Below are 20,989 nucleotides of genomic sequence, written 5' to 3'. Positions count from 1 at the left end.
AATTATACTTCACCCTCTAATTGTTTAGCTTGCTTTTAACTTAATTACCTTCTTGTACTTGTCCTTCTAGTATTTAATCTCTCTATGGGTCATACCATCTTTAAGTCAGACGATATTTGTGACGATAATTAAGTATTTTTCTCATTCCAATTTGTGGTTGACCAACAATTATAGCTTAATTTATATCGCTGAGAATCAAGTACTTAAGTTTAAAGTACAATATATGTAAATTAAAATTGACTCAAATCAGAATATCGTAGTTCTTTATTAATATTTTATTTAATTTCAGCTGAAGTTATATATTTGTTACATAAGAACAGAACTTCATGGAACTCTACATGCAATATATATATATATATATATATATATATATATATATATATATATATATATATATATATATATGGGAATCATGGAATTCTACATGCAAACAAACATAAGGGTTAAAAAGAACTCCCCCTTTGCCCTAACTTTCATGTAGCAGATCTTTATTCATGACTTCTTAGAAAGGTGGCGACGTTATTATTTGAAGGGAGAAAAAAAAAATCAAAATCAATCCCATGCACTCATCTTGTCGGCCGAATAAAAAAGAAAAAAAAAAGGAGGGAGGGAGAGAGAGAGATTAATCTTCAAACCTGGCAAATATGATTCTCAACTGGGAGCTGGGACCATCCAGTACTTGTTATTAATTTTGGGATATTTTATAATGAATTCTAAGCCATTTCGTTTATATTTTGTTGATGCTCTCGCTGGTCGATCTCTCGGAAAACCTGTCACATATCTCAATTAAACATCACGCTGATAGGTGAAAGAAGAAAAAGAAAAAGAAAAATTGTATGAAGATTAATCCAGAGAGTGAGTGCGAATCCTCTCGTGGCTCTTGCATCCATTAATTTATTTGGATCAATGAATTAAGCCCATTTTTTGAGGGTGTGAAGGAGAAAATGTGGTATCATGATGCATGAATCCTTCCGAGTTCCCACCTTTGCTAGATGATTATGTAAGGTCGGCTGGTAATGAGTATAATAGAGATTTTTCTTTTTAAGAAGATATCCAGGGACTGTTTAATTTGAGCTAAGTCCGACTCATTTATTAAACGAGCCAAGCCTCAGGCGAGATTTATTCTTTAATCCCAAGAACTGTTGTTTAAGGCTCAAGCTTGTTAAATAGGCTTGTTTGCTTTGAGTTTAGAGATCCATTATAAACTAGTTTAATAATTAAATATTTTTTTATTCTTTATTATATCTAATTAAATTTTTTTTTAAATAAGACTAACTAAAAGCGTTCAAAGCTTAACATCAAACAAAGCAAAGCAGTTTATGATTTGGATTAGTTTTAAAATTGGACATCAGTAATGCTTGAGCTTTATACGTCAGTCTAAATAAAAAGAAAAAATAAGACTTATCTATTAAATGAGCCTGAGCCTGAGCCTGAGTGAGTCATTTACTATCCAAAATATTCCAAAGTGTAATGTTTAATAAATATATCATATTGACTGACTCTATGTACAATATCAGAGTGTAATGTTTAAAATATCACATTTCTCTTTAAAATTAGTCCTTCAAGTTAAATATGAAACATAAATCCTTAGTATTGAGGCCCAGGGCCAGCCCAAATTGCAGGCCTGTCACTCTTAGTAGTTCTCTGTCCATTTTTTATTTGGGGGGCCATTTATCCAACCATCTATTCCATGGTTTATTATATGATTATCTTGTTTGATAATATTAACGTTAAACATTATTTTCATCGCCTAACAGCTTAAATTCTGTGATTAATTTGTTACTAAAACTGTACCAAAGCTAGTTTTCTGAAGGTTATAGCTCAATAGTCAGCTTAATTTTATTCTTATCTATCATCTACCCATATGTAAAAATCATATAAACAGTGAGGAAAAAAAAATAAAAAATAAAGCTACAACCTCTTTCAATTGGTTTTTTTTTTTTTTTCATTACAATGTCAGCTTTCTAATTCAATTAAAAAAGGAACAAGAAAAAGAAAGAGTAAGTACACATGAAAACATAAACAAGTACTGGATTTGGGCATCAAAGACAGTTGAGAAAAATTAGCGGCTTGTCGATGGTGGATTGCTCGCCACTTGAAAGCCTAACTAATAACTATGCATATAGCCACTACCAAATGTTGCCTACCTGTCTGGCGGCGTTCATGCATTATCGAATTTGGAATCTCCCTTTTCCACAAACATTGGGCAAGACCATCCAGATCTCTTTGTCGTCGAGGAAATTAGTAATTCTAAGCAAGTAGACTATCTTTGGTTGTTGATTATTAGCGTAGATGTTGTGTTAGGTCGTTGTACAACAGTTTTAACTTGGTATAGAAAATTTGCTAGCGTTAATTGATTAAGGATGCAGTAAGAATAGGGCATTACAAACTATTAACTTATTTTATATATTGAGATTAGATATGCAGTGCAATCCAACATAAGATTATTTGGGTTAACACGTGTCCATGTATGTGCATAAAATATTTAGATGCTGCATAGATATACGATGTTGCCAATAATGACCAAGTGAAAATCTAATTTTTTTAGGGGTTATCTCACTCTGTCTCTTTTTGTCCTTGTTGAGTATACACGATTTAAAGCCGTCGTCGTATCTCCATTTTCTCTATCTGCGTATCAACTTGTAATCTGACTAATAATATGATTTGGACCATGCACAGGTTTTTCCTAAGTAAATAGTATAAAAAAGAAAAGAAAACATGAATGGAAGATTGTCATTACAGTACTGCAAAAAGATAGTCGTTGGTGGTCTAAAAGGAACTCGAACTCAAAGCATTCATGTTATGTCATAGTGTCATTGAAGCTCCCCCCTCGTTAGGGTTAGGGTTAGGGTTTGATCATGGTCATGACTCCTCTGCATGGCTCCATTTCCCAAGAGGAATCGAGTCAGCCCACCATCTCGATCTCTCTTTCCCTTTCTTTCTCTTTCTTCACACTTCACCACTTCCCCCCTCTCCCTCCCTCCTCCCTTTAACTTCCCCCAAGAGAATGGAGGGCAAATCATCCTATGGTTTTGAAAAATAAAAGCAAAAGTACTCCTCCAACCCAAATAAAACACAGGGGGTGGTCAGAAAAAGAAACATCATAGAGGAGAAGAAGGGATCTGGGAGGGAGGAGGAGAAAAAAAAAAAAAAAAAAGATGGTCAAACACACCACCCTCCAAGACCACTTTCCTTTGCCTTTCTTTATCGAAACTCACAAGCTATCCTTTACCTTCCTTTCTTTTTAGAAAAAAAAAAAATTAGCTTGATGATTGATGCATGCATGAAAACTAATTAAAGGGTGCTTTCTCCCCCTTCAAAAATTCCTTCAGTCTCTCTCAACTATGGGTAAAAGATAAAGCTCCAATGGAGAACACAACTCATACCCTATTATTCTTACTTATCCAAGCTTTGAAATTCCTCCATTTTGAGTTTATCTTCTTTTTGACTTTCTCTTCCTCATCCTCTTATATATAGAGTTTGCATTCTAACATTAATACTAGCGTATTACACATAATTGCCAATAAAATTTTCCTGCCACTACATTTGTCCAAAATTCAATTATTGCTAGCCACCCATTTTTTTCTTACCCTTTCGAAAATGCCATTATATATGGTTAGTTTTTGAAATAGTATTTATATAAATCTAAGTTTAGTTAGATTTAATTGACGAAATGATATATTTTTTGAAAGAAGTCAAACAACTTCGTGGCAATTATTAGTATTATTGTGATGCCAATAGAATAGTGACTTCCTAAGATTATATTTTTACAGTAGTAGTAGTAGTAATAGTAGTAGCAGCTAATTAAGCAACGGCTAGTTTCCCTAGTAGCAAGTGGGGTTAATTTGAGAAAGGAAGAGGAAGGGATAAGACGTGGGTCTTTTTCCATTGAAAGGAGTAAATTTTGTGCAGAATATTCACTTGGTCTGCTCATATATATTAACGCGTAGGAGTACTTGTCCACCCAATAACACGTCGACACGAGAGCACAAACCCCCATTTTTATTAGTCCACGTGGACTACATGCCGTGGAGCCCATCTCGACATGAGTGTCCACTTGATGCCCCCTCATATGGGCTCCGGCACCTGCATTATTATGGCTTGGAATTGGAATAAGGAAGTGGAATAAATATATATTGGAGGACGATGTGGTGATAAGGATAAGTAGCTTCTAGGGTTGATATATATATTATTGCTAAAGGTGAGAGTAAGGGAGAAGGAGAGGGAGAGAGAGGTAGAGGTAGAGGTAGATCATGATCGAATAAGAGATGGGGATATATAGGCTTTATACTATCTCTATCGGAATAAATTCTTGTTCGTGCGGGTGGATAATTTTTCTACACCAATAATACAAGATCATCTTCAAAAGATTAGCAATGCCAGTACGTAATTAATGCTTCTATTGGTAAGCTGGATCCGAAGCTGCCAAATAACGCAGTGACACGCAAGATATATAAAGCTAAGGCTCCATTTTATTGCATGATAATAATGGACTGAAATAATTGAAGACGATAGTATCATATCATAGTACATGATTGGTAAGAAAAATATTTATAAATAAATAATTTACGCTTTAAACTTTAGGAAAGAAGAGTATTGTGGCCATTTTTATGTATAACTATTCGTAATTATGATATCTTTAAATTTTTGCAGTGATTATTATGCAACAAAAAAAAACCCAAATAATAATATATAATGTGGACAATGGATATGGCAGAGTGCTTGCGTTTTAACTGCAGTCTCAACCAATTAAGCTTTTATAAGTTTCTCAATATGATCAAAGGTGATCCATGATTATAAGATGCATTATAGTAATTAATTTGAACTCAAGGATATATATATATATATAATTAGGGAATGCAAGAATGATTGTAAAGATTAAAAGCACATATGGATAATAATGCACACACATGCATGCAGTAACTGGAATGAGATCTCTCTCTCTCTCTCTCTCTCTCTCTCTCTTCCCAAGAGGGGGAGTAGTCTAAAAAGATGTTGCTGGTTAAAGGAGAGAGAGAGAGAGGTAGTTTGAAATTCCCCACAATGGAGTAGTTGCTATCTTTAATTGGCATCCATATCAAAGCCCTTTCTCTTCTTTTGCTTCTTTTGGTTTTCTGTGATTCCATTGCTCAGCAAAACCAAAACCAAAAACAAAAAAGAGACAACATCCCCCAACTTGATTCGCAATTATTGAGTCCCCACGCAAGTATAAAACCCACCTCACACCCCTCCCACACTTCCAAACACATCCCCTTAAACTCATCCTATTCCCTTCCCCCCTTCTCTCTACTCTCTCATACTTAGGTAACTCTCTTCACCACCTTCTTTCTCCTTCTCTCTCTCTCTCTCTCTCTCTCTCTCTCTCTCTCTCTCTCTCTCTCTCTCTCTCTCTCTCTCTCTCTCTCTCTCTCTCTCTCTCTCTCTCTCTCTCTCTCACACACACTCACACACACACACAAACACACGCCTTTAGAGTGAAAAGACTATGCCATTAACTAAGTAGTATAGCTTAGATTATGGACCTCCCCTTCTCTCTCTCTCTTGGGGCTTTTTAGCATAGTGCATGATGCTCCTTGTATCAATTACTAGCTAGCTAAGTTTTAGCATAGCTCTTGATTTGGCGGCGTTTGGTTGGTGCATATGCTCGAAATAAGGTTAAAAGGTTTACACACAGAATACGATATGGCACGAAGTGCGATAGTCTTATCACACCTTTGAGTGTGTACTTCTGTTACCTTTTTGTGAAACTTGTAGGATATGTTTCAGAAGGGTATGTTTACTATTCTTGTCAATGCTACTGATAGGTATAGGATTTCCCACATCAGCAATTTGTAACTAATTATATATGTCTTATGGGTTAATTAGTAATATTTAACCACTGTGTCATCAGGTATTCCACTTAATTATTTTATCTATTACTAATATTAAAGCACAGCTGAATTTTTCTGATTAGGATTATTAATATATATCATTATGGTTAATTATATGATAGGGATTGAGATCAAGATGAACAGGAAACCAGGAGACTGGAACTGCAGGACATGCCAGCACCTCAACTTCAGCCGCCGCGACTCCTGCCAGCGCTGCAGTGAGCCGCGCTCGAGCGCCGACCGCTCCGACTACGCCAGCTTCGGCGCCGGTGGCGGCGGAGCCCGCGGCGGCTCGTCGTTTGGCTTCAGCGGCTCCGACGTCCGCCCCGGCGACTGGTACTGCTCCTGCGGCGCCCACAACTTCGCCAGCCGCTCCAGCTGCTTCAAGTGCGGCGCCTTCAAGGAAGACACCGCCGTCGGCGTCGGCGCCGGAGTTGGAGGAGCCTTCGACGGCGATATGATGCGCTCTTCCCGTGGTTTCGGCTTCGGCGGCGGCGGCCGCACAGGGTGGAAGTCCGGGGATTGGATTTGCACTAGGTCTTGCCTTTACTTAATGCCTTTAATTATCTCTTTTTCTAGTTCCATTATTAGAACGGAGATCCATCTATTTAAGTTTGAAGTCACTATATAGGAGTAAAAAGTTGATAGATATATTTTAGAAAAAAAAATGCATGGTATCTTGTCCAGATATATATATATATATATATACTACGATAATGTGATAGACGTGATGTGATATATTCTTCGATTGTTATGTTTGATTAATAATTAATCGCGCTGACGTGTCTTCACATAGGTCGGGTTGCAACGAGCACAACTTTGCAAGCAGGATGGAATGCTTTAGGTGCAATGCACCTCGGGAATCTGGTAACTAATTAGTCTTCTAATTAATTAACTCTTCTTCAAATGATTAATTAGTGTGTTAATTAATTACTTTTCATTTTCATGGCATGCAGGCACTGAAGTCTAAATAAAAGAGCAGAAGGAGGAGGAAGAAGAGAGACCATGAGAAGAGATAAATGATTATGATATGATATGATATGATATGATATGATATGATATAGTAGTATATCTAAGCTATTACTAGTTTTGCCTCTTCTCCAACTTTGTATTTTTCTTTTTCCTTTATTTTTTTTTTTTTACTTTTACCTCTTTTTCCACCGTTTTGAAGGCCTTCCAATGGGAGCGTGGTTGTTTAATCACACCTTCCACTTGGAAGTACTCTTTTTTTTTTTCACCTTTTGCTTTTGAAGTCATGTATCCCTTCCTTCCCTTGCTTTAGAAGTATAACAATGTCTTGGTGTCCCTCTTCATTAAGCTACTGTGTCTTCCTCATGGAGTTATCATAGGAAAATGAGCACTGAATAACGTCACAGTTAAACCGATGTCATTGAGATTCGAATATAAGAATATGTGCACAGTGTAAACCATCTGAGTATAATTCCATTAAGCAAAAGAAACCAAAAACTGCAAAGTGGATAGAACTTAATTATGGCTGCCATTTCTTTCCAAGTCCAAGGTTAGCTGGGAAAGATGCATGAAACCCCTCCCAACTCATATGGGCCAGAAAGAGATTGGGCTTGTCTTTATTTGGGCCCCCCCCCCCCCCCCTTCAAACATTTGTGACCCACTAAATTAGTTAATTGGAGTACAGAATCTATCAGAATTTCTATCATATATATCACAACTTTTCTTAATTTTCCTACTTGATTTGGTAGGGAAAACATAAATGAACACTGCTGTACTAACCTGGCCAATCAAATCACCTCTCGTATATTAGACTCTTTCTAAAAAATTCTAATCATCGACAACATTTTCGAATATTTTTACATACATTTTATGAAATAAATGCTGCATGGGAGAATATTCTTAGGTTCCTATAATTTTAGTTGCATTCTACTATATTCCAACAACTCACAAACTCTATCAAATCATAGACTGATAGGATTGGCCCAATCACTGAGCTACAATAGTCGTCTCATATTAATGCCTATAACACATCATCTTAACGAATCGTGTCATAAATGGTTCGATGATTATGAACTACTTTCTAGTGTACTAATTGTGTGTTTGGATTGTTATTATTCTATAGCTCTAACTTTTTGTAAAAGTTGAAGAGTTTTCATTTATTTGATTGGTGCATAATGAAAGACCCCAAACATGATGCATGTCACATGTCTTACGGTTGAGGTAAGGCAAGCAAAGAAGGGAATCAGATTCAGAGAAGAATAAAACAAGGAGGCCATGCTAACTGATGAAAACTTTAAAGAGAAATAGGGAGGCAATGGAGACCAACAGAAGAAATTATATATGATGCAGTCCCTTTCATAGTTGCTGCAATATTTCATGCTTCAAAGTAGAAAGAAGGAAAGCAACAAGACATGTTAATGGGAAAGCATAGTAATGGTTCTGATAAATCTCACTGGGGGACCACTGATGCACGAGTTTGACTACATAATCTCAAGTTTAAGAACTAAGTTTAGGGAATTTTATACTTTGCACATCCTATCTTTTACTTTTATTATAATTATTATTAACAAACTGCTGTCCTGTATTTTTGTTGCCTTGATAAGCACTCATGTGATAGAGTGCTAATGATAATAAGAGAACTATCGTTCTATAATAATAACAATAATAATAAGAGACAACTTAGAGTGTAAAGTATAAAATTTCCCAAATTAAACTACTCTTCTGACAGCAGCAAAATGTGGTACTTAGGGTACATTTATTACCTCTAAATTGACTGTTGGCTTGACTAATTATCTAACATTAAAGTTGTAGTAATGTCACTATAACATGCAGGCTCTGTCCAAGTGCTTAAAAAAGTATGCTGCTATGGCACGCAAGGATTCCACAAGAGCTACTAGAGAGCCAACTGAGGTTAAACATAGATGAGGCAAGGAATGGTGCAGAAAAGGGTACCATGAAAGGGATGGAAATTAAGCTTTTTAAGCTCATCAGACTAGTGCAGTCCATCTCTTCTTTTCTTTCTCTGCCCACTTTGCAAATCTTCTTCCTTCCTTCCTTCCTTCCTTCCTTCCATCTTCTTGACGATATTGTGTAAGACATCAGAAATGGGAGCTCTTTTCAGCCTAAAGCATCAATACAAGTCATCTTCATACAGCAATACAAATTTCTTATTGATTGCTTTGGACTGAAGGGAGCTCCTAGTTCTGCTGTTTTTTATTTATTTTATTTTATTTTATTTATTTATGCTTGTTATGTTTGATGTTCCGGCTATTATCGCGCATGGTTATCTCGATTTTGAGTTTGATTTTATGGGTATGTTATGTTGATCAATTCTCACTACTTGGTAGGAGAAACTGAAGCTAAGCAATAATTGTTCATCTAAAGTTAAACTTTATTAAGCCACACATAATATTGTTAGTATTCTTATAATAACCACTTTTTGTTCCATTTGGCCTAATTTATGATAGCTTAGGCTTTTGAAATATTATTTGTTAGGAGGCATTAATTCCTAGATTTTATTTTGTCTCTGAAATTAAAGCTCTGAGACTAGCTTGAGTTTGTGTGAAGGAGAACTAAAGGTACAAGTCATGCACTTTCAATTCTGCATCTAAGATCATAAGTATAAGTGTTGCATTAATATTTAAATATAATAAAGAAACAAAGCGTACACAGCTTGAATCTTCCACAGGACAAATCAAAAAGTGAGATGATAATGTGACCACACTAAGTCAAACATAACGAATCTAGCTATCAGAGTACTCTCCAATAGAAGTTATTAATCTCTGATCAATTTGTGATCTCTTCTTAATTTCATGCACAAGGGATGTCTGGCTCCTCACTGACAGCAATGGATGTTGGAAGGCACTGCACCATCTGCTGCTGCTGCTGCTGATTTACTCTCTTACAAGCCCCGATGGGCTCGCCGACGGCGAGAGGGATCACCGGAAGGTTGTCGCAGTTGCATATTTCGATCATGAATCCATCTGGGTCATGGAAGAACAACTGATCGACGTTGATGCCGCCCTCCTCGAGACGCTGCGTGATGTACGGCATCGCCATCTCCTTCAGCTTCTTCTCCACATTGGCCATGCTCTCACACTGCACATATGGCATGGTATACTTCAAATGTCACACTGCACTTAATTTGTTTGGAGCAACCTAATAATCAAATGTCTTACTCTACCTGGAAGGAGATATGGTTATCCTTAGGATTGATCTTCTTCTTCTTTGCCGGCATGTTCTCGGGATCTTCCGACTGCAACAAATGGATGCCAATGCCGTAGTTGAACAACCTTAATGTTGCATGATTCAGAAGGAAACCAAGTCAAGCGATCAATTAAGACAATACAAACTAGAATGCATAAGATATGTTTAACCTACCATGCACCATCAAAATCCAAGGACCTGGGCCTCCTCACTGGGATGAATCCAAGCACATTCTGGTAGAAATCAAGAGAGGTGTTAAGTGATCTGCACACAATAGAGACATGGTTCAATGAAGTGATCAGTGGCAAAGCCCCACCACCCATGGCCTTGCTTGTCTCCAACATTGCAGTCTAATCTTAGTGTAATTTGTACACAAAAGGATCTAATAAGAGTTTGTGGTGACTGATGAAGGGATCGATTAGGATCATAAATATATATACATTAATAGGATTAAGGCCAAGGTATTGTGTACCAATGAGATGTATGTAGTACGTGGAGCCATATCACATGTGGACATGTGAAGCCACGTTCATGAGGATTCCAAGGTGCTCCATCGGTTCATGTTCCTACCACGATCAAGGTGATTGATTCATTTTTATTGTATGTCATTCTAAAATCTCTCATTTATATGTAGATGCAAAATTTCTTATAAAACTTTCTCTTTTTTCCCCCCATTTTTGCGTAGATAATTCTCAAACGTAATCAACCTTTTTAAAGATTTCTACATGAAAAAGAGAGAAAACTATCCTCATTCATGATTAAATCCAAAGCCAAATGTATATATGATGCCTTCTTTATTGGTTTTATAATTTATTATTATGAGTGGTCGACTGCTTAATTTCCTACCATGTGAATGGGAACTAGAAATTAAGAAGCCAAGAAGATTTATTATAGGGAGTTTATAGAGAAGTCAACTTGCCGTAATTATTCATCTACGTGTTGCACGAACTAAAGATCATTTTTTCTCCAAGCCTTACAACTTATTGATCACCGAGAATTGACCTCCATATTCTAGTATTATACCTAATTAATATTAATTAGGGTAAATTACACTCAAACTTTTTCTAATTAATTATGATATGGTTTCATTTATACCACTAAAAACCATGATATTAAGATCTCTTGGATTATTTAAATGTTTCAAGATGACAATTTTGTTAGTCTACGGTTTATTTCTCCATTTGGAATTTACATGTACAACTAATTTTTGCATTCATTTATGTCGAAATTGGTCTTATTTATACTAATATATTTATATTCTTTTCTTTCACAATCTTTTCAATCATTTCTCTTTCATTTTCTTCCAACATTTTCCATCTACTAACAGTGACTTTCATGGTTTTTGTTATTCTCCTCCCTCTCAAACTGTCAACCTCTTTCCCACATTTCTCTCTTCCAATCTCTGTCAAGATATCTTTATTATTATTATTATTATTATTATTATTATTTTATAGCCCAATTATGCATATATAAAGATGGAGGGTAATTTTATAAACTCAACACGTTTCTATTTAAGAGATCCTATTAAGAATACAAATGATACTGGATCATAGTTTAAGAGGCATAAATATAATTAAATTTAATATTATTTTGCCAAAAGAAAATTAACGGCTCACTTTCTAATCGACAACTTGGATTATAATGCAAACATTATAAGAGTGTGAGCTGGAGAAGACGGGCAAACTTTGGCTACATTTTTCTCATATATTGATGTAAATGGATAGTGGGATTCATGATACTTTTAAGTCTAGGAGGAAATTAAAGTATGGATAGTCTCCAAGTACTGCAAGGTTTGTTACCCCATAAATCAATAGTATTGCAGTTGTGAATCATGCACTCATGCCTTAATGGCCAAGAAGCTTCAATGGCTGACATCTTGAGATGATGACCTATTAAAGTATATTATCATTTAATTTGCTATAGCCTCTTTGCTAAGCATCTATCCATTGGATAAGATTTCTGAACCCATTATAAAAATATAATCGATACTTTTATATCTAGGATTATAATAAATTACATATATTTTACTTATTTTGTAATTCACTTTTCGTCTTTGAGTGTTTTATAACTTGATCCCTCATTTTTTTTCTTATAATTCTCATTTAACACTATGCGTTAGTTTAGATGGTACTAGAAAATGAATCTTCCATTATAATATATAAAATAATTTATAAATACCTAAATTACCCCTATTTTCTTCGCCCTCTTTTTCTCTTCCAAAAAAGAAAAGAAAATGAGGAGAGTGAGAAGAGGGAGCGGGGAAGATGAAAAAAGTTAGTGACAGAGACGATGACGGCATCGGCGATAATGACAGTGGAGGAAATAGGTAGGAAAGATAGTGGAGAAATATAAAAAATGAAAGTGAATGGTAGGAGTATTTTGGTAATTCGGTCGATGTTAGTTAGTCATATTCGTCAAGACGTTAAATAATAATTATAAAAAAAAATTAGGAGTTGAGTTACAAAATCCTTAAGGACAGAGTGTGAATTATAAAATAGATAAAATATAGAGTATGATTGTAAACATTTATATATATATATATATATATATGAAAAAAGTAGCACTAATTCACCTTTTAGGTATTTTCTTGGGTCTTTGCCATGTCAAACAATATTCATCTTTAAAACCTAAACAATACTTATACTTGGTATGGCACTTTATGACTAATTAGTAATATTTAAGAAAATATCACTTAAACAAATACTTATACCGACAGTAAATAATAAATATCACTATAGGCCAAATTTATTATAGCTAAGGTTATACTATTTGAATATCACCGTCTTCTTAAATGTAAATTATAATTTTTATGCAAACATGTTGCATATAGTATAGAAATCATTAGAGGCATGGTGATCAATATAATCATAATCTTTTGTCACTAATATAATTAGTAGCACTATCTTTATTAATTATTATGGTTGTTATCATCGTGGTTCACGTCTCTTGTAAACCTTTTTCCTTAATTTTTGCCTCCTTTAAAATCTTTCTCCTTCCCTTGTACGTACGATAGTACAGGTACAATGGAAGCATTCATATCTTCCTATGGGATTTATGCTAATCTTGAATTTGTTAGCTAAGTATTCCAGTTGTACTAGCATAATATAGAATGGCCCTATATATTTGCCACCCCTCCCATACTCTTCTTCATTCCTTATTATTTTATATATCCATGTCAAGATGATATATGTAGGACTGTAGGAGTGATTCGATGATGCTCAGCTTTGAGTGGATCCCGCTCCGCATTGTCACTTTGTTTCTCTTTCCAAAGATGTAGGTCCTCAATTTACTCCCGAGAATGGTTGTTTGGAGGGCCAAACTCATGGCTAAGAAATACAGAAGGAAAGTTGTCGGAGTAACTAAGCCCGTGTGTCCTCCAGCACAAAGATGAGTTAAACTAAACGCGGATGATGCGTAGATGCCGAACACGTACCAAGGAGGAGCAGGGGTGGCCCTACAGAATGATCGAGGTCTCATGTTATGGGCGGCATGAGAGCCATGCCTAAGCGACTTCGTCCTCCTGACTGAGCTGTGGGTTCTTGGGCTAGGACTTAATATGGTGGAGGAGGAAAACAGGGTGATCGTCGAGATGGACTACTACTTAGAGACTGTAAATGTAGTCAGACAAGAGACCTCAAGTCTCCGACGAATAAGAATTTTGGATGATGAATGTATTAGCTTAGTTAAAATGCTTAACGAATGTAGAATCGTTCATATATTCCGTAACTGTAACAAGGTGGCCGATTGGGCGGCCATGAGGGAATAAAGTCTATCAGTCACCTTTTCAGTTGGTCCGAATGACAACACTCCAATCCAAACTTTGTACTATTTTGAGAATTGAAGCTAGAATACAGCTCATCCTTTGTTCCTTAATTTTTGTATATTTATATATATGTACAAATGTATGACAAGATGTATATCTAGGGATGACAAAATGTATTCATCGGGTACTATTCAGACGTACATTTTTATAGTAGCACAGTGCTATGAAAAGGCATCTTTATCATACATAAGTTTGTTGGAACTTAGGAGACCCTAATCAAATAGAGAAAATGTGGGCCACTCTCTTCCCTCCCTCGCGACCACCAACACGAGGGGAAGGATTCATGTCAACAGCCAGCCATCACCGGGTTGCCATGAAGGAGCCCTACACCATGACGACCACCGACAGACATCGATCACCAAACGACGATGCGAGGAGGAAGAAGAGAAGGGCTAATTGCCATGGCGAGTGCGGCGAAGACACGAGAAACTTCACCGTGGCTTGACGCGGCCCATCGACGTCCGCGACAAGCTCTTAGGCGATCTAGCAGGCACCCAGCGTCCGGACCACCCAAGCCTCATTGGAGGAGGGGGAGGGGTCTAAGCCAAAGCCTACTACATCGTCGAGTTCACCAACCATGAAGATTGCCGAATCGACTGGCGTCGGCTATCCGAGCAACCCGCGCGCCACATCCTCTTGGCGACGACGAGTACCCAAAGCACCAAGAACCCGACTAGAATTGAAATGAATGGGGGGGTTCACCAACTCATGCCACAACACGGCAAAGGGAAGAAAAAAACAGAGGTGAGGAAGGAGAAGGGAAATGGGAAGACAACCCTCTGCCCAAGGCAAGCGACCCTACACAGCCGCCGCCATCAGGCATGCCACCCCCCAATAGTGGAGAGGACCTTATCCTCTTGTGGGCAACTAGGGAGGGGAGGTACTGCACCCGCCAACCCCTCCTCCTTTTGTTTAGATGTTGCATCAAAAGCCCGTGAGCCTAATACATATCAATGTCCAACCTACTAATATCAGCCCAAAGCCCAATTTAAGTCTAGCCCAACTTGACTCGGAAATCTACTATACTAGCTTGGGTTAAGAGACTAATACTCGATCTAATCTGAGCTTGTACTGCTTAGGTTGTCTATTATAGCCCCCTAGATAATGACCCACGTATTGATAATATTTTAATTTGTCAAACCCCGTTTCAATTTCTTAAAAAAATCTTTACTTCCTTAATTTTCTTAAGACAAGAGAAGTATTTTTATGATATAAATATGGCCTTATGACAAATCAATATTGGTTAATGGTTATTATCGTCAAAGATGTGGAATAAAAAAATAGTTACACTTTGGTCGGAGATTAAGTACTTAAGTTGAAATTACACAAATGTTTCATATAATTAAGCCAATCCACATGGGATAAAGTGCAATTATCATCAAAAGAAATTTGTATTATATTAGGGCAATAGCTAGCAAAGATCCTCTCATATTCTTTTTATCTTTTATTTGGAATGGCACCCTAACGGGTCTCTTGCGGGTGGATCTGATCCGCTAGCCCGCCAACAACATAGGCATAAACTAAACCTTAAACCCGGCCCGAGCTCGAACCCAGTCCAAAACCAGTTCGGGTAGTCCAAGATCCGAGGACGCTACTCCGATATCGAGTTTGGACTCGAACCCTTTCGGAACTTAATAAGCGTAAGCGTGCTGAGTCGAGAAAGAGGAAAGCATTATAATTATCCGCTTCGCTTCTGTTCGCGGCCTTCTCCTTACCTAGGGTTAGGGTTTTTGGTTGCCCTTGCTTCTCCTCGTGATCTAGCCATGGAGGAGATAACCGAGGGAGTCAATAATCTCAACGTTACGGAAAACCATAAGAAGAACCGAATCCAGGTCTCCAATACCAAGAAGCCCCTCTTCTTCTACGTCAATCTTGCCAAGGTAAGAAATTTGGAATTTTTTTTCTTTACACGTTCTGGAGTATTCGTTTTGTATTACGCCCTGCATTGGTTCTATTGGCGTCGGGAATTTGGATTTGAATGGTGTAATCTTTTTCTATTTTTTAAAGTTGTGCCCTAAAAATTGCTTCTTTGACCTACTTTGCTTTGTTATAAGTTATAACTGTATGCGGTGTAGAGCTTGTGGATTAGATGTCAAAATATTTGCAGTTTCTCGTCTTAAGGACTCTATATGTTATCTGGATTGTCGCTGATGGATGCTTTCTCTTTACACTGCAGAGGTATATGCAGCAACATAATGAAGTTGAGCTTTCAGCTCTTGGAATGGGTATTGTTTCTTTAACCTCACTTTGTCTATCTACTTTTACTGTATGGCTTCTACCTGGGCTTAAAAACCTTGTTACTGGTGTACTGTTGCCAAGAGCACATTTTGAAATTAATATTGGCAAACCAAGAGCTAATACCAATAAAAATAAGCTTAGATATTTCAACAGGTTATTGCAATATCTGCATACAAATGTCCTGACAGTTGAAATGATTATAATGAGGAGTTTTTGCTGATCTGAGAATGTTAGTTCATTGCTTTTTGTGTAACTAATGAAGTCCAGTTATGTCAAGGATTCTTGAGCTGGAGCTACCTATGCTGCCATATCATTATTCACTATGACTGTTGCAACATGTGATGCAAGGATGTTAAGACCAATTTATTGGTTTTCCAATTTAATGGTTGATCTTGTTGTTATTTTTTTGGGCTCTTATCTGAATTTTTCAGGGAAGCTCTATGCTTGTTGTAGATTCTGGGTACATGCATATGTAGACATTTCTCTTTCTGCTTATATATTTGGTTCTTTTATTTGCTAGTAAACTGAATCTGTTTATGCCATTGTGTTTACCTTGCCATTCCATATATGGTCTTTCCACCGTAAATAATCACTTGGTTACTTTATTCTAGTATCATTTTAAATTGTTTCCTTTTAAACTCTGCTTATGTTGTCTGCTTCTTAGTATGGTATTGCTTGGCATATAGAGGGATATGATCTGTTCCTTTTCCACCTATGCTTAGATTGTGGTTAACTACTTGAGTGATCGGCTTTTATGCTAGTTTTGTTATGCTAAAGGTTTCTTATTAAACAAGGTTGTACATGTTCAATAATTATATGGGATCAGACCAAGAATATATATAAGATCACTTGAATCTGATGCTTTTCTTCACAGTTGATGTTGAAGGTTCTGGAATAGCTTGCATATACTCTTTTTTTTTAAGGCTAATCAGGGATGTGATGTTAAGTACGTATTTTTAACTGACATGGTAAAGGCTAGAGAATCTATAATCATGTTGAAGTGAACTCTGGACTAACAGAGGTGAAAAAATATTGGATTTTTTTCTCCTTTTCATCTTCCACTTTTGATCCTTAGTATTTGACTTTCTCAATAGTTTTGTTCCCTTCACTCCAGGGTACAGTCTTAAAGAGTTTGTGTACTACTGGAATCGGGGCTAGTATTTGAATTATTTTCAGACTGGGAAGAGCAGTAGAGCTAGATATTTTAAAGAAGTTCGGTTCAGTTTTCTCTACATACACATCTGTTTCTTCTCTTTGCCTGTTTGCATAAATTGTGTTTCCTCTTTTTTTCTTTTTATTCCATTGTCAGACTCTCCACTAGGATGATTAGTCTTTTATTTCTTGTGCTGTTTTTCCTTTTCTATGCAATGCAGTGTTTCATAGTTGTATAGCTTTGTCTGCAGCAATCTCACATTTTTAGGGACAACAAAAATTTGCATGAAGATGGTTCAAGATTCTTTTGAATGAATGCTGTTAATTAGTGTTTTCTTTTTCTAAAGATCTAAGCTGCTTGATTAAAAATTTGCAGCCATTGCAACTGTGGTAACCATTGCAGAGATTCTGAAAAACAATGGCCTTGCTGTTGAGAAAAGTAAGTTTCTTGCTTCTATATCTAGCATATGCTAAAACTCTGTCTTGAGCTGCATTAGTTAGTTTTGATAAAACCATGCAGCTTCTTTGTCTTATGTTGTTATTCAGAAGTGAGGATTCCACTCTTATATTCTTTTCTTGATATGAATAGAGATCATGACATCTACTGTGGATATGAAAGATGAATCAAGAGGGCGATCAATCCAGAAAGCCAAGGTTAGATCAGATTGCACTAACTTTATGCAAGGGTTTTTTTTTGTATTTGCTTGATCTTTCTTGGAAAAAAGATGCAAGTAGGTTCCTCATATACTAATTTGATATTAATGTGCAGATTGAGATACTGCTTGGCAAGACAGAGAACTTTGATGAATTGATGGCTGCTGCAGCAGAAGAGAAGGATGTGGGTGATGGCGAGGAGCAGAGCTAAAGAGTCGAGTCCTTCACTATTGCTTTGCATCTCTTTGTTTAATTTTGTAGTTTTATTGTAGCTCCTGAGGGTGTCTCTCTGTTTAAAGGATAGTAGAATTCTATAAATTCAGTGGAACTCCTATGATCTAGGCTGAAAAATTAAATCTTCTTAGTCTAAATGAAATTTTTTTTCTTTTAATATCGATCTTGATATTTGATGCTTGTGGTTTGTATGTAGTTAATGTACCTATCCTCCAAGAGTTGTTACTTGATGTCAGTTTGCCTCATGTTGAATATCCTGAGCTTTGCATGAGTAATAGTGTGCATCACTTGCACATAGAAAAAGAAGGGCTCAAACATATACTAATCTTATTCCACTAGGTGCATGGTAACATCCGAACTACAAGAAGGACGAGCCCACAACATAAAATAATATTTGGGCATAATACGTCACTTAATGACCTAATCATACTGGACCCAAGATCTCTAAATTTTACCAATTAACAAACCCTAAACAAAGCATTCCTTTTTCTTTTTACTTGGAGAGACATGAGACCTTAGGGTTGACACAACCCTGAGCCCAGCCATGGGCATTAATACAAGCAGCTTCCGTGCTATCCCCTGTGTCTGTCGATGTGATGTTAACTTCCTTAATCTTGATCCCAGTGCAAGGCACAGTTGTGCTACAATTTAGGGCAACAGCAACTTTGGACATTGAGGTCCCCCAGAAATTAGAAAATGTCACATTGCTGATTTGCACTGCATCCTTCTACACAATGCAAGAAAACCAAGAAAAATTAAAGAAAGGAGGTAGGAAAAAGAAGAGCAAAAACTATATAGATTTAGGTGCTTACCTGAATAGGGCACTTGCTGTGGGAATCACAGTAATATTGATTAATTACGATTGGATTATTCACATCGGTGAGAGTAATATGATCAAATGTTATAGATCTTGCAAATCCTGTAGCTCCCTACATATAAATCATTGGAGATCATAACATTATCTTGGTTGAAATGGTTTTTTGAACTTTGAACTAATTAATCTTTTGTGTTATGGATCCATGCATACCTGCCATGTTTTGATTCTTGCACCATTAGTTGTGTTGAAGATAGTGGTGTATGAAATGTGAATGTTTTCAACTGAAGCATTTGATCCTCCCTTCCCTAAGCTTCCAATACTAGAACACCACCATCACCATCATGATTCATTCATTTTGGGACTTAATTAATTAAGTAGCTCACCTCATGCCATGACCAGGTCCGCAGGTGCAATTCTTAACCATTACGTTGGAAGAACGATCTCCAATGGAAATGCAGTCATCACCTGCGAAAAGAAAAGGTCTCATAGTATACGAGTGTTCACGGGTTTGAATCTTACCGGTATCACCATTAAATTTTCACTTCTCTCGAAAGAATGAGGGTAAGATTAATTACCATGAAGTGTGTTACTGCCATTACCTGTAGCAATAGTAGTGTTGAAAACAACGACATTTTGAGAAGCTTGGATGTGAATGCCATCAGTGTTAGGGCTGGTGGCATTGGCAGTGATGTTGAGGCTACTGACTCTAACTCTCTCGCTGTTTTCAATCGTTACATGAGTTTGTGGGCTATTCATAAACGTCATATTCTTCACTACCAAGTCATTGCAGTGAACAAATCTAACTGCCTGCCATTGCTCATAGATAAAAAAAATAAACACCAAAATTGAATGCAGTAGTAGTAGTAGATAACAAAGCAAAAGTTCAAACATTTATAAGTTATATATAAATGAAATATTGCATTCCATACCGTAGGAGCTGTAGTGGTGCATCCCTGTATTAAAAGAAAGTAGAGAGACTGTAAGGAAGGCGAGTTCTATCGGCCTATGACAGAGGTTATGAGTTCAAATCCCTTATAGACGTACCATTTTAGGGTTACGCTTGCATGATTGGTTCCACCAGTTGGATCCTCGCCCATCAATTAGACCAGAACCATGGAAAGTGAGACCATTCACTGAGTCAAATTTCAACCACATATCTGCCTTCTTTCCATTCCATGCACTAGGTTTCTCAGGTGCAACAATAGTTCCCTCAATCTATCCAAGGGAAGGGAGATGACTAGTATCATTTATGATTAAACTAAAGAAATAATTCTTTGACTATACTATTTACCTGTTACCCTATTTAAAATGTAACACTCTAGAGTACTCTTCTATAAAGTTATAATATAGTATTATATGTTACACATAAAAAATCCTAGTCATCAATCAACAGCCCTTCAGTGTACATCAGCCATTTGCCAAAGAAATGAGAAAAAGAAAAGACTCAGACCTGAACAGTGACATTGTTGGAAGAGCATGGACCATCAAATATAATTTGCTCAACATAATATTTCTTGTTTCCAGGAACAAACAGTGTAGGCAAGCAACTACTTGCAGTACATGCAGCTGCCCATGCATATGCAAAGGCCTGGCAAAGAAAAAAAACTATGCATCAGAACAAAATTCAAGCCAAAAGTACCACTACAAAGAGATGTTTATAAGAGAAATAGTCCTTACTTTAGTGTCATCATTCTTCCCATCACCCACTGCTCCAAATTTTATCACATCAAAGACCTTTGGTGTTGGTGTTGGTGATGGAGTTTCGTATTCACCATTGATCACCCCAGCCATCAAAAAACAAACTACCCACAGGAATTTTATCGCAAAGTAGCACAAATCCTGCACTAGAAGAAGGAACTTTAAATAAAAACTTCATTAGTTTTATACGTGAAGACTACTACCAGGAAAGCTACAGAGAACACTCGCCATTTTTGTAGCTTAAACTGAGAAGAAGATGAAGAGAATAGTAGTAATTAACTCTTTGACATTAACACAAGGTGTTCTCGTCTCATATATATATATTAA

The 20,989-nt window shown here is 36.7% G+C and overlaps 4 protein-coding genes and 1 long non-coding RNA gene across 5 annotated transcripts; 3 read left to right on the top strand and 2 right to left on the bottom strand.

Moving 5' to 3' along the window:
• The first annotated feature begins 5,200 nt into the window (after positions 1 to 5,200).
• LOC140780776 (RNA-binding protein involved in heterochromatin assembly dri1-like) lies at positions 5,201 to 7,187 on the top strand. The gene is made up of 4 exons (XM_073126535.1): positions 5,201 to 5,304; positions 5,993 to 6,407; positions 6,667 to 6,737; positions 6,827 to 7,187. The coding sequence occupies exons 2-4, from the start codon at positions 6,007 to 6,009 to the stop codon at positions 6,838 to 6,840; spliced, it is 486 nt and encodes a 161-aa protein (XP_072982636.1). The 5' UTR covers positions 5,201 to 5,304; positions 5,993 to 6,006; the 3' UTR covers positions 6,841 to 7,187.
• A 1,532-nt stretch (positions 7,188 to 8,719) lies between these two features.
• On the top strand, positions 8,720 to 10,720 carry LOC140795976 (uncharacterized). The gene is made up of 2 exons (XR_012110397.1): positions 8,720 to 9,152; positions 9,662 to 10,720. It is a non-coding gene; the product is annotated as an uncharacterized lncRNA (long non-coding RNA).
• LOC140795966 (glyoxylase I 4-like) lies at positions 9,373 to 10,406 on the bottom strand. The gene is made up of 3 exons (XM_073148801.1): positions 10,221 to 10,406; positions 10,024 to 10,132; positions 9,373 to 9,938 (listed from the first exon to the last, which is right to left on the bottom strand). Exons 1-3 carry the CDS (start codon positions 10,388 to 10,390, stop codon positions 9,651 to 9,653), a joined length of 567 nt encoding a protein of 188 aa, XP_073004902.1. The 5' UTR covers positions 10,391 to 10,406; the 3' UTR covers positions 9,373 to 9,650.
• Positions 10,721 to 15,532: 4,812 nt separating the features above from the next.
• On the top strand, positions 15,533 to 18,304 carry LOC140780434 (uncharacterized protein At2g34160-like). Its single transcript, XM_073125994.1, has 5 exons — positions 15,533 to 15,749; positions 16,046 to 16,094; positions 17,636 to 17,698; positions 17,849 to 17,913; positions 18,029 to 18,304. Exons 1-5 carry the CDS (start codon positions 15,633 to 15,635, stop codon positions 18,122 to 18,124), a joined length of 390 nt encoding a protein of 129 aa, XP_072982095.1. The 5' UTR covers positions 15,533 to 15,632; the 3' UTR covers positions 18,125 to 18,304.
• A 317-nt stretch (positions 18,305 to 18,621) lies between these two features.
• LOC140793362 (polygalacturonase QRT2-like) lies at positions 18,622 to 20,893 on the bottom strand. The gene is made up of 10 exons (XM_073144837.1): positions 20,852 to 20,893; positions 20,642 to 20,803; positions 20,415 to 20,552; positions 20,009 to 20,179; positions 19,894 to 19,917; positions 19,564 to 19,771; positions 19,348 to 19,429; positions 19,175 to 19,283; positions 18,960 to 19,076; positions 18,622 to 18,874 (listed from the first exon to the last, which is right to left on the bottom strand). Exons 1-10 carry the CDS (start codon positions 20,891 to 20,893, stop codon positions 18,641 to 18,643), a joined length of 1,287 nt encoding a protein of 428 aa, XP_073000938.1. The 3' UTR covers positions 18,622 to 18,640.
• Between the last annotated feature and the right edge of the window lie 96 nt (positions 20,894 to 20,989).

The sequence above is a fragment of the Typha latifolia genome, chromosome 1 (genome assembly GCF_019914945.1).
Source record: "Typha latifolia isolate L0001 chromosome 1, TyphaL0001v2, whole genome shotgun sequence".
In the NCBI taxonomy this organism is placed as follows: domain Eukaryota; kingdom Viridiplantae; phylum Streptophyta; class Magnoliopsida; order Poales; family Typhaceae; genus Typha; species Typha latifolia.
Note: the sequence above shows the minus strand (reverse complement) of the source record. Positions and strands in the feature narration are given on the sequence as shown.

Coding starts and splice junctions, on each gene's coding strand:
- LOC140780776 (XM_073126535.1), top strand. CDS start 6,007: ATGAACAGGAAACCAGGAGACTGGAACTGCAGGACATGCCAGCACCTC. Junction 6,408..6,666: donor GGGGATTGGATTTGCACTAG/GTCTTGCCTTTA, acceptor GTCTTCACATAG/GTCGGGTTGCAACGAGCACA.
- LOC140795966 (XM_073148801.1), bottom strand. CDS start 10,390: ATGTTGGAGACAAGCAAGGCCATGGGTGGTGGGGCTTTGCCACTGATC. Junction 10,133..10,220: donor TTGGATTTTGATGGTGCATG/GTAGGTTAAACA, acceptor TGCAACATTAAG/GTTGTTCAACTACGGCATTG. Junction 9,939..10,023: donor ATAACCATATCTCCTTCCAG/GTAGAGTAAGAC, acceptor CCATATGTGCAG/TGTGAGAGCATGGCCAATGT.
- LOC140780434 (XM_073125994.1), top strand. CDS start 15,633: ATGGAGGAGATAACCGAGGGAGTCAATAATCTCAACGTTACGGAAAAC. Junction 16,095..17,635: donor GCTTTCAGCTCTTGGAATGG/GTATTGTTTCTT, acceptor AAAAATTTGCAG/CCATTGCAACTGTGGTAACC. Junction 17,699..17,848: donor TGGCCTTGCTGTTGAGAAAA/GTAAGTTTCTTG, acceptor TGATATGAATAG/AGATCATGACATCTACTGTG.
- LOC140793362 (XM_073144837.1), bottom strand. CDS start 20,893: ATGGCGAGTGTTCTCTGTAGCTTTCCTGGTAGTAGTCTTCAC. Junction 20,553..20,641: donor GGAAGAATGATGACACTAAA/GTAAGGACTATT, acceptor TTTCTTTGCCAG/GCCTTTGCATATGCATGGGC. Junction 19,284..19,347: donor GGACCTGGTCATGGCATGAG/GTGAGCTACTTA, acceptor GTGGTGTTCTAG/TATTGGAAGCTTAGGGAAGG.